This window comes from Mustela putorius, unplaced genomic scaffold (assembly GCF_011764305.1).
Source record: "Mustela putorius furo isolate JIRA1106 unplaced genomic scaffold, ASM1176430v1.1 tig00003903_pilon_pilon_pilon, whole genome shotgun sequence".
NCBI classification, from domain to species: Eukaryota; Metazoa; Chordata; class Mammalia; order Carnivora; family Mustelidae; genus Mustela; species Mustela putorius.
This window is the reverse complement of record NW_025422051.1, coordinates 3,180,993-3,193,831: the sequence shown is the minus strand read 5'-3', so window position 1 is coordinate 3,193,831 and position 12,839 is coordinate 3,180,993. Positions and strand designations below refer to the sequence as shown.

Genomic DNA, 12,839 nt, shown 5'->3' with positions numbered 1-12,839 from the left:
TTTTTTCTGCCTTAGATCAGGATAGAGGAGAAATCAGCAAATCCCCTGAGACAAGGGAGAAAGGAGGCTGGGGGAGGGGGACTGATCAGCTGAGCATCTACGGAGAGCCAGTGGAGAGCGCAGGGTCTGTGCTGTGGGTCAGGGGCAGTGTCTTCCTTGCTAGGACCCCGGATGTGGGGTGACCCTCCCCTCCCACCTTCCCTCCATCACATGACCACTGAAACACACAGGGCTCTGGATGTGGGACACCAGCTACGTGGTACTCACACAGCTGGAGGACGGTGACCTGGTATCCTGGAGTCTTGGAATCAGCCACTTCTGTGACCCACCTGCCCCCTCCTTGTGGCCCTGGGGACAAGTCAGGGCTGCCTCCTCACTGGGTGAATTCCAGCCCCTGGAGTCCTCTCCCTCCTCACCTCACACAGGCTGCCATGTCCCTCTGCAGCCAGGACCGAGGACCATTGGGGAGAACTCTGGTTGGCTGGCATGTTCCCGCTGGGCCTCAGCTCTCCGGGCTCTCTTGCCGATGACTCTGCTCTTCCCAGGAGCTCGAAGCCGGGTGGGCAGCCGGGGACCCAATCAGAGCTGCTGGGGTCTGGCCTGGGGGCTCCGCAGAGACTCCAAGAAATGCTGAAAAGCCAGTGTCCACGTGGTCAGTCATTCACCATTCTCCCCACAATTGCCTCCTGGGGGCACCGAGGGGGCAGCTCTCTGTGCTGGATACTGTGAAAATGTTCAGTAAAACCAATACCAAGTGTTAGCATATAATATGAAAAAAAAAATACTCGTAAGACTTAGTATAAAATGAATGAGGGCTTGAATTCCAGATCTTCTAGCTAGAATCTGGGGGAAGTCACTTCAGTCTGAGTTTCTTTATCTTACAGCTGAGGATGAAAACATCTGTTCTCATAGGGTCATTAGAATTAAATGGTATATTAAATACCTCCAAAGCACTCATTCCTACTTGGCACCTGGAACATACTCCATTGATATTAAATATTATTATTATTACAAGGGCAAAGCAGGTACCTCTTTTAATTTTCAAACTCATCCTATGAACTAGGTATTCTAGTAGTATTATTCCCATTTATCATCACATAGAGATGTTCAGAGATATTAACAAAGGGGGAAGGACAGGGACTCAAACCCAGGTATGTCTGGCTCCAAGGTACATTTTCTTAAATACTAAGCCATATGGTATTCTGTACATGGGAGGTCACAAAAAACATTATTTCCATTTCCTGCTGCCCTTAAAGTGCTCTGGCTAGAGGTGATCATGCCACAAGTGCATAAACTGAGCTTCTGGATAATTTGGTGTCTGCTCTGGGCAACTGAGAGAGCCCACCTTCTTCTGCCATATATGAAAACATAAACTCATTGCCTCCCTCCCCCAACTCCCATCCGGGCACTGACAACCAGCATGTCTGTACAGGCTCCTAAATCCGTAACCCACACTGCGTGACAAAATCGTGTCCCAGATGGTATCATCCACTGGTTTTCATAGGTTCCCCCAAATAATCATCAACACAGGCAATACACCCTCAATAGCAAAACCAACTCAATGACTTTTGGAGACCAAACCTGACCTCTTATAGGACCCCATAACTCACAGCCCATATGGAGAATTAGTGACTCCCATAAAATCTTTAGTAATAGTCTATCACATACTAACTCACACAGTCCCGCATTTACCGATATCCACAGGTCTCAATCAATGACTCGTAAAAGGCCACCAGACTGACCCCCCAAAACTTGTAATCCCAGGCTTACAAGCAATCATTTGCCACCTCAGGGTCCAATCAATAACTTTCGTGGGCTAATCAATGGCTTCAGATACATATATCTCCAACTCTTTTTTAAAAAGATTTTATTTATTCTTTTATTTACTTGACCAGAGAGAGAGAGAACAAGCAAGGGGAGTGGGAGACAGAGAGAGAGGGAGAAGCAGACTCCCCACTAAGCAGGGAGTCAGATGCGGGACTTGATCCCAGGACCCTGAGATCATAATCTGAGCTGAAGGCAGACACTTAACCAACTGAGCCACCCAAGCACCCCTATATCTCCAACTCTTATAAAACCTCAAGAATTTCCCAAGACTGTCACTCACTGCCCCATTGTGAATCACATATATAGGCTTTAGATTATCTAATACTATTGGACCCTATCTCATTGATCCTTCCCCAAGGAAATCCCCCCAATCCTTGACTCCCAGAGGAACCAAATCAGCCCCAAACCTGATGTGGCATTGAATTTAGAGGATAAAAAGAAAACCCAAGGGGCGCCTGGGTGGCTCAGTGGGTTAAGCCTCTGCCTTCGGCTCAGGTCATGATCTCAGGGTCCTGGGATAGAGCCCCACATCGGGCTCTCTGCTCAGCGGGGAGCCTGCTTCCCCCTATCTCTTGGCCTACCTGTGATCTCTCTCTGTCATATAAATAAATAAAATCTTTAAAAAAAAAAACGAAAAAAAAGAAAGAAAATCTAAAATACTTCCAGGCAGAAACGATGTGTTATTTACAATGGAAAGGGCTCACAATGGCAACTAGACTTATTGTTTGCAATGACAGGAATCATATTAGAAGAAAATATCTACAAATTACTGAGAGAAAGGGGCTGATATCCTAGAATTTTAAATGAATCCTAGCTTGATACTATTCTTCTGTCAGAGCAAAAGACAAATTTAGACATAAAAACATTTATAACATTAAATGCCACCATTCCTAGCTCAGAAGACCACTCAAAGGAAGAGTCTAAGCAATTATAAGTTGAATAGTTAACAGGAACCTCAAAAACCAGAGGAAAGCAGTCTTGAAAAATGATTCTTGTAATATATAGTTATATCTGAATAAAGAAAAATAATGTAACTAGGCATATGGAATAAGATTACTATTAATTGGAAAATTTACAATAGCCTGGAAAAATCTACTGAGTAAAATGACGAAGAGAAGGCAAATCACGCACCTCTATTCCTAGATCCAAATGTGATTACAACATTACTGGATCTAGTAATAGAGAAAAGACAGACAATTATATTTGTAAGGAAGGTGAAGGCAACTACTAGCAGAAATTGATGTAAGTAATCAAAATCCCAAACTATCAGAATTCCTAGATAATATGAACCCAGAGGGGAATGAGAAATGTGACCAAACCAGCAAAAATAGGAAAAGAGTAGAAATACCAACCAAGTCAAATAAATAGTTAGCATAAAATAATAGAAGGCACGAAATTTAATAGGTTATAAATCAACTAAATTGAATCAGCTGACTCCTGCCATAAAAGACAAAGACAATGGGACTGGTTCACAAAACAAAACACAGGTGCCACATATGTAAAACAAAAAGACAAAGATGTGAAATGAAGCGTTGGACAGAAACATGCCATTGCTGTTTATCATTCTTTCTGTTATAGTTGGTCGCTATGTTTAAGTTAGGAAAACTCAGGGTCATAAAGATGTTCAATGTTTTCTTCTAAATTTGGACTGTTCTTTTACATTTAGATTTATAGCTTTCTTGGGAAGGATTCTGGTGTGTGGTATGTGCTAGGGTCGAGATTCATTTCTTCCAGGGCAGCTGGGGGGCTCAGTCAGTTAGTGTCTGCCTTTGGCTCAGGTCATGATCCTAGGGTCCTAGGGTCCTGGGGTCCTGGGATCAAGCCCCAGATCAGGTCAGGCTCCCTGCTCAGTGGAGAGTCTACTTCTCCTTCTTCCTTTGTCCTCCCCCTGCTTATGCATGCTCTCTGTCAAATAAATAAATAAAATCTTTTTTGAAAAAAATATTCTTTTCTTCCATATGGGTATCAAGGAGATCCAACATGGCTTATTGAAAAGACTGTCCTTTCTCCACTGCTCTGCAGCATTGCTTTGTGACCATCTAGGTAGAGGTCCATTCCTGACTCTGTGTTTTGACTGGTCTACTTGTCTATATGTGGACCACTACTATCATATCTTAATTAATGTGCTTCATATCAAGTTCTGATATCTGGTAGAATAAAAGGATATTAAATTGGACTACACTAAAATGAAAGACCTTGGCTCATCAGAAGACAAAATTAAGAGTGAAAAGGCAAATCCCACAGTGGGAGAAGATGATCGTAATACTGGTATCTGACAAACAATTCATATCTCAAATATATCAAGATTCCTAGAAATCAATAGGAGTAACAGGAAAAACTCAAAGGGAACAGGCACTTCCCAGAGAAGATATGCCAAGTGGCAAATAAGCATAGGAAAAGATACTCAACTTTAGTTATCAAGGATACATAGATTAAACGGCAATCAGATACTTCTTCATAACCACCAGAAATGGCTGAAAATGGAAAAGATGGAAAATAACCAAGAGAGCTGGTGAGGATATGAGTGATGGGAACTCATAAATTGTTTCCGAGGAGCATACAGTAGCACAAACACTTTGTAAAACTGTTTGGTGTTATCTATGAAAGCTGAACACAGGGGCGCCTGGGTGGCTCAGCAGGGTAAGCATCTGCCTTCAGCTCAGGTCCTGGGATCGAGACCCGCCTGGGGCTCCCTGCTCAGTGGGGAGCCTGCTTTTCCCTCTCCTTCTACCCCTCCCCCTGCTCATGTGCTCTCTCTCTCTCAAATAAATAACATCTTAAAAAAGAGAGAGAGAGCTGAACCCAAGTAATAGTCTATGACCCAGCTCTTCCACTCCTAGGAATGTACTCAGGAGAAAGGCGAACATATTTTGATTGAAAGACAAGATGATGTTCAGAGTGGCTTTATTCAAAACTGAAAATTATCCAAATGCCCATCAATATCAGAATGGATAAACAAGTTGTCCTATAATCATACAAGATAGTACTCTACAGTAACAAGAATGAACAGATTACTATGCATGACAGACAAGAATCTCATCTTATGAATATTCCACTGGCCAAAGAAGCCAGACCCAAAAGAGCAATGAATCAATACCGTAGGATTATGTTTATATAAATTTCAAAAACACGTAAAACTAATCTATGCTGTTAGAAGTCAGGCTGTTGGTACCCCTTGGGAGGAGGTTAGTGATTGGAAAGGAACACAAGGGGGGTATTTCTTGGGTGTAGCGATGTTCTATTTCTAAATCTAGGTGGTGGTTGTGCATGTTCACGCAGTCTGTTAAAAAATCATCAAGCTAAATGTATAATCTGTGCAGTTTCCTGTATTATGTCATAATTAAATAAAGATTTTTTTTAAAAATATACACCAGGCAAATGTAAGAAAATGAAAGCATACCTAGAAATATAATTACTGAGGAGGAAATTAAATCCAAACTGTTCCGTAGATTAACAATGGGGTTCATTTTTAATAAAATATACAATAAAGAAGTACATAAACTTTTGCATAAATTTTTAGGGCCATTCAGTATGTACAAATAAAACCAGCACAAATGCATGAAACCACATGAAGTCTTCAAAATCATAATTATGGGGATTTCCTCTTCAGAAGATGGAGTAGTTTACCTATTCTTTCTGCTAAATACAACTAATACAACTAAATACAACTAAAAAGTGTGGATATTATACATAAAATATAGGGAGAAGGGTGCCTGAGAGGCTCAGTCAGTTAAGCGTCTGCCTTTGGTTCAGGTCATGATCTGAGGGTCCATGAATCAAGCCCCACATCGGGCTCCCTGCTCAGTGAGGAGTCTGTTTCTCCCTCTGCCTCTCCCACTGGCTTGTTCTCTCTCTCTCTCTCTCTCTCTCTCTCTCACTCATACTCTCTCTCTCAGATAAATAAATAAAATCTTTTAAAAAAATATAGGAAGATGTGAAAAGGTGGAGTGAAGAGGCCAGACTGACTAGGGATCCTGGCAGTGAGTTCTCCTGGTTTTCTTTTAGCCTCATCCAGCCTACACTTGGTGCTGGAGAAGCCAGCAACCTAGAACTAGAGGCCAATGGGTACAGACACAAACTGCCCCCAGAAAAGCCTGTTCTCTCTAGTCAAAGGACCAGGAAAGAGGCAGACTACCAAGACAGAAAACTTTTAGACAACAATGGCTCCACTCAGGCCAAACACCACAAAAACACTGGGATCCCACCACCATTACTGACAGCAAAGGGAGAGGGAAAGAGAATCCCAAGCAGACTCCCTGCCGAGTGCAGAGCCCAATACCCGGCTCAGTCATGACCCTGAGACCATGACCCCAGCCAAAATCCAGAGTCCGACGCCCAACTGACTGAGCCACCCAGGCGCCCCATCTGACAAGGATTTTAGAGCAGCCATCATAAACACACTTCATTGGGCAATTAGGAAAAATGCTTAACACAGATGAGACAACAGAATCTCAGCAAAGAAATACAGGCATACCTCATTTTATTGTGCTTCCCAGATATTGAAGTTTTGACAGATTGAAGGTTTATGGCAACTCTGTCAAGCAAGTCTGTCGGCGCCATTTTTCTAAATGCAGCTGCTCTCACTTCATGTCTCTGTGTCACATTTTGGTAATACTTTGTAATATTTCAAACTTTTTCATTATTATTATATTTATTATGGTGACCTGTTGTCAGTGATCTTTGATGTTACCATCATAATCGTTTGGGGGCACCACAAGCCATATCCACATCACTAGTCCCAACAACCTCTTAAACCAAAGCCTAATCCAGATCGAGGACCTAACTCTCTTCAGTTCTCTGAAGGCTGGGAGAGGTGAGGAAACTGCAGAAAAAAAGTCTGAAGCGAGCAGAGATTGGTTTAGGACTTTTTATATTTTTTTTTTTTAAGATTTATTTATTTATTTATTTGACAGAGAGAAATCACAAGTAGATGGAGAGGCAGGCAGAGAGAGAGGAGGAAGCAGGCTCCCTGCTGAGCAGAGAGCCCGATGCGGGACTCGATCCCAGGACCCTGAGATCATGACCTGAGCCGAAGGCAGCGGCTTAACCACTGAGCCACCCAGGCGCCCGGTTTAGGACTTTTTAAAAAAGGTTTTATTTATTCATTTGAGAGAGAGAGAGAACAAGCACAGTGGAAGGCAGAGGGAGAAGTAGGCTCCCCACTGAGCAGGGAGTTGGATGCAGGGGCCAGATTCCAAGACCCTCGGATCATGACCTAAGCCAAAGGCAGACGCTTAATGGACAGAGCCCCATAGGTGCCCTATTGGTTCATGAATTTTAGGGAAAGAAGCGTCTCCATAACATAAAAGTGTAAGGTGAAGCAGCAGGTGCTGGTATGGAAGCTGAAGCTAATTATCCAGAAGATTCAGCTAAGATAATTACTGAAGGTGGTTACGTTAAACAACAAATTTTCAACATAGACGAAACAGCCTTCTATTGGAAGAAGATGCCACTAGGAACAGAAGGAAATGGCTCAACACTTTTCAAGTGCTGAAAGAAAAGAATCATTAGCCTAGAATCCTATACCCATAGAAAATATCCTTCCGGAATCAAAGCACTGTTAAGGCATCTTCAGATGAAGGAAAACTAAGAATTTGTTACCAAGAGACCTACCATAAAAGAATAGCTACAGGAAGTTCTCTAACCAGAAAGGCAATAATAGAAGTACAAATCTTGGAACACCAGCCAGAAAGAACATGGGAAGAGGGAAAATATAGGTAAATATAATATGCTTTCCTTCTCCTAAGTTTTCTAAATTATGTTTGACGGTTGAAGTGAAAATTCTAACACCATCTAATGTGGTGCTCAATGCAGGTAAAGAAAATATTTAAGACAATTATATTATAAATAGAGGAGGATAAAGGGACATGAGGTAAGTAAGGTTTCCACACTTCCCTGGAACTAGTCAAATGATACCAGTGGACTCTGATAAGTTGTGTATATATTACATGAGACACACAATATCAGGTCAAAAAAAGCTATATAAAGAGAACCTCCTGAAAACACTAGATAAGCAAAGCGGCATTCTTTAAAATGTCCAAATATTCCAAAGAGGCCCCCCCCCAAAAAAAAAGGAGAGAGAGAAAGAGAGAAAAAAACAAAAACAGAGAAAACACAAAATACGGGGCACCTGAGTGGCTCAGTGGGTTAAAGCCTCTGCCTTCGGCTCAGGTCATGATCTCAGGGTCCTGGGATCAAGCCCCACATCGGGCTCTCTGCTCGGCAGGGAGCCTGCTTCCTCCTCTCTCTCTGTCTGCCTCTCTGCCTACTTGTGATCCGTCTGTCAGATAAATAAAATAAAATCTTAAAAAAAAAGAAAACACAAAATACAACAGACTTAAACCTTAATGTATAAATAATTACATAAAATGTAAATGGCATAAATGCACCAAATGTAGACAGAAATTAGCAGATTCTATTTCAAAAATCATGACCCAGCTATATACTGTCTACAAGAAATGTGCTTCAAACATAATGATACATGTAGGTCAGAAGTAAAAGGATGGAAAAGATGTATCATGGAAACATTGATTAAAAGGAAGCAAGAGTAGATTTATTAATTTTGGATAGCGTAGATTTCAGAGTAACGAAAATTACCAGGGACGGACAGGGACATTACATAATGATAAAAGGGTCAGTCCACCAAGAAGACATAGCAATTTTAAATGTGTATGCACCATGCAATAGAATTGCAAAATATATGAAGAAAATCTTGATAAAACTGAAAGGAGAAATAGGCAAAATCACAATTACAGCTGGAGACTTCATTACCCTTCGTTTAACAACTGAAAGAAAAACTGGACAGAAAATCAGTGAGGTTATAAAAGAATTCATGAACATCATTAGCCAACAGGATCTCAGTGACATTTATAGAACTTTCCACTCAACAGTAACAGAATACACATTCTTTTTAAGTACCCGCAGAAAATATCCTAGACCATGTAACCAATCTCAACAAATGTAAAAGAATTAAAATCAAACACAGTATGTTCTCTGTCCACAGTGGAATGAAACAAGTAATCAAAACAAAGAGGTAACAGGAAAATCCCCAAACACTTAGGAACTAGACAACATGCTTCTAAATAATACACAGCTCAATGAGCAAATCTCTAGGGAAATTAAAAAAAAATACACTGAATAAAAATTAAAATACAACATATCAAAATGTGTAGGATACAGTCTTGGGCATCTCCTCATTTAATTCCCCTTTGACCATATAAGAATGGACCTTGAGGTGCTTGGGTGGCTCAGATGGTTGAGTCTCTGTCTTTGGCTCAGGTCATGATCTCCAGGTCTGGGGATTGAGTTCCACACCCCCATCATGTTGGGCTCCCGGCTCAGTGGGGAGTCTGCTTCTCCCTCTGTCTCTCCCCCCTCCCTTGTACTCTCTCTGTCTCTCTCTCTACCTCTTTCTCAAATAAATTAAAAAAATCTTTAAAAAAATGGACCCTGGGCCTGGAACATAAGACCAAGAGCCCACACAGCCTGTGTTGGGCTACCGCCTTGTGTGGGAATATCTTTCCCTATTTTGAACTCAGTGTGTGCTGTTCTGTTCTACGCAAGTTTGTATGTCAATGGCTCTTCCGCATGCCCTTAGTTTTCAGTATTTCAGACTCCATGGGGGAGTGGGTGGGGTTCTTCCACTGCAATATGAGAGGGGTGTGAATAGTATCTTAGTTTAGTTCAATTTAGATTTCTTTGCTAAGTAATGGAGTGAAGGATCTTTTCCTATGCTTACTTGCCATTTGGCTGCCAGGTGACCCACTAGCTATGAGGAGAGGATGTGTACTAGGATGTCTACTCTAGGCAAGTAAATCATTCAGTGTTTCATTGGACTGTGTTTTCCTTGGTGACTCTGATACCAAGACACAGCAGGCAAAAGTGTTTGGAGTCCTCCCCTGAGATTTGATAACCAATGCACAAGACTCTGCTCCATAGACTACAGCAGTGCTACAAGGAAAATTTATGGCACTAAACATTTATAAGTGAAAGAGAGAAAGCCTCATATCAATAATCTAAACTCTCATCTCAAGAAATTAGAAAAGGAGGGGCACCTGGCTGGCTCAGTCAGTGGAGCATGCGACTCTTGATCTCAGAGTCATAAGTTTGAGCCCCACATTGGGTGTAGAGATTACTTAAAAATAAAATCTTAAAAAAAAAAGAAATTACAAAGGAACAAAATAAACCCAAAGCTAGCACAAGAAAGGAGACAATGAAGTAGGAGCAGAAATCAATGAAACTGAAAACAGAAAAACAACAGAAAAAAAAACAACACTGAAACAGAGGGCTGGTTTTCCAAAAAGAATAATAAAATTAAACAAACCTTTAGCAATACTGACAAAGAAAAAATCAGAGACACAAATGATTAATATCAAGAATGATACAGGGGATAACACCACAGACCCTGCAGACATCAAAAGAACAATAAAGGAATACAATAATAAATTTGACAACTTAGAGGACATGGACCAATTCCTCAAAAAGTACAAACCACCACAACTCTTCCAATACAGAAGAGTTCATTTGGATAGCCTCATAACTATTAAGGAAAAGCAATTTTCAAGTTAAAAAACAACTCTTGAAATATAAATCTCTAGGCCAAATGGTTTTACTGGAGACTTCAACCAACTTTTCAAGAAGAATTAACACCAATGGCACATTATGTCTCCCAGGAAATAGAAAACGGAATTCTTCCTAATTCATTCCCTAAAGCCTGATACCAAAAGTAGACAAAGAGTACAATAAATATGTCATTGACATGCTCATGTTTTCCTACTAGTTTATATGTAGTTTGCATAGCAAATTTTGCACATTTTGTCATCACCTGTATTTGAAAATAGTATTTTCTTGATGAATAAGTCTATTGCCTAAGCCAAAAAAGTATAAAAAACCTACAGACCAATATCCTTCAAAAGCACAGATGCAAGAATTCTTTTTTTTTTTAAAGATTTCATTTATTTATTGGAGAGAGAGAGGGTGAGAGAGAGAGCATAAGAGGGGAGAGGGTCCGAGGGAGAAGCAGACTCCCCGCTGAGCAGGGAGCCTGATGTGGGGCTCAATCCGGGGACTCCAGGATCATGACCCAAGCTGAAGGCAGTCATTTAACCAACTGAGCCACCCAGGCACCCCATAGATGCAAGAATTCTTAACAAAATATTAGCAAATGTAAGAAGAAAGAAGAAAAAAATCACATGATCATATCGACTGATGCAGAAAAAGTTTTTGACAAAATCTGACACCCATTCATGATTTTAAAAAACCAACCTCTTAGAAAACCTGGAATAAAGGTTAACTTTGCCAACTTGCTAAAAATAAGATCTACCAAAAAAACTATAACTAACATCATACTTAATAGTGAGAGACTGAATGAATGTTTGCCCCCTAATATCAGGAACAACACAAGGATGTTAACTCTCACCACTCTTATTCAATACAGTAATGAAAATTCTTGCCAGTACAATGAGGCAAGAAAAAAGAACAAAAGGCATAGAAATTGAAGAGGAAGAAATAAAACTGACCCTACTTGCAGGTAACATGATGGTCCAGATAAAAAATCCCTAGGACCCTACACAAAAACTTCTAGAAGAAGGGGATCCTGGGTGGCTCAGTAGATTAAACGTTTGCCTTCAGCTCAGGTCATGATCCCTGATCCCACAGAAGGGATCACATGGAAGTCTTGAGTGAAATGGAATCAGGGTCCTGGGATGGAGCCTCATATGGGACACTCAGCAGGGACTCTGCTTTCTCTCTCCCTCTGTCCCTCCCCCCACCCATGCTCACTCCTGCTCTCTCAAATAAATAAATAGGGGTTATGGACATTGGGGAGGGTATGTGCTTTGGTGAGTGCTGTGAAGTGTGTAAACCTGGTGATTCACAGACCTGTACCCCTGGGGATAAAAATATATGTTTATATAAAAAATAAAAAATTAAAAAATTATTTAAAAAATAAATAAATAAAATCTTCAAAAAAATCTTCTAGAAGTAATAAGTGACTTCAGCAAGGTTATGGGACACAAAACAACACACAAAAACACTGTATTTTTATATACTACAAATGAACATAATGAAACAAATTAAAAACACAATACTTTACATCACTCAGAAAGTGAAATATTTAGGTGTAAATGTAACAAAACATACACAGGCCTTGCCTGCTAAAAACTAGAGAATGTTGATGAAAGAAGTCAACAAAGATCTAAATAAATGGAGACAGATACTGTGCTTATGGACAGGTAGCCTCGATGCAGTAAAAATACCAATTCTTCACAAGTTGATTTACAGACTTAATATAATTCCTATTAAAATCTCAACAAGAATTTTTTGTAGAGGGGCACCTGGGTGGCTCGGTGGGTTAAAGCCTCTGCCCTCAGCTCGGGTCATGATCCCAGGGTCCTGGGATGGAGCCCTGCATCGGGCTCTCTGCTCAGCGGGGAGCCTGCTTCCTCCTCTCTCTCTGCCTGCCTCTGTGACTACTTATGATCTCTATCAAATAAATAAATAAAATCTTTAAAAAAAAGAATTTTTTGTAGATATAGGCACAGTTATTCTTAAATTTACGTGGAAGAATAAAGGATCTACACTAGCTAAAAACAATTCTGACAAGGAATAAAATGGGAGAAATCAATATACCTGTTTTCTCAAGCTTTTTAATTTAACTACAGGAATCAAGACAATGTGGTACTAAAGAAGGGATGGAAACATAGAGCAATGAAACAGAAGAGAGGGCCCAGAAATAGCCCCACAAAAGTATAGCCAACTGGGGTGCCTGGCTGGCTCAGTGGTTTAAGCCTCTGCCTTCAGCTTGGGTCATGATCTCAGGATCCTGGGATCGAGCCCCACATTGGGATCTCTGCTCAGTGGGGAGCCTGATTCCCCCCTCTCTCTCTGCCTACTTGTGATCTCTATCAAATAAATAAATAAAATCTTTAAAAAAAAGTATAGCCAACTAACTTTTTTTTTTTTAACAAAGGTACAAAAACTGTTCAATGAATGAAGGAAAGTCTTTTCAACAA

The 12,839-nt window shown here is 40.7% G+C and overlaps 1 protein-coding gene across 2 annotated transcripts in view; it reads right to left on the bottom strand.

Moving 5' to 3' along the window:
* Positions 1-12,839, bottom strand: part of ZNF41 (zinc finger protein 41) — a 44,216-nt gene that overhangs the window by 24,367 nt on the left and 7,010 nt on the right. For both annotated transcript variants that reach the window (XM_045068405.1, XM_004754943.3), the window contains exon 2: positions 417-723. In XM_045068405.1, the coding sequence (XP_044924340.1) occupies positions 417-488 (72 nt within the window). In that variant the 5' untranslated portion in view covers positions 489-723. The remainder of the gene's footprint in view (positions 1-416; positions 724-12,839) is intronic.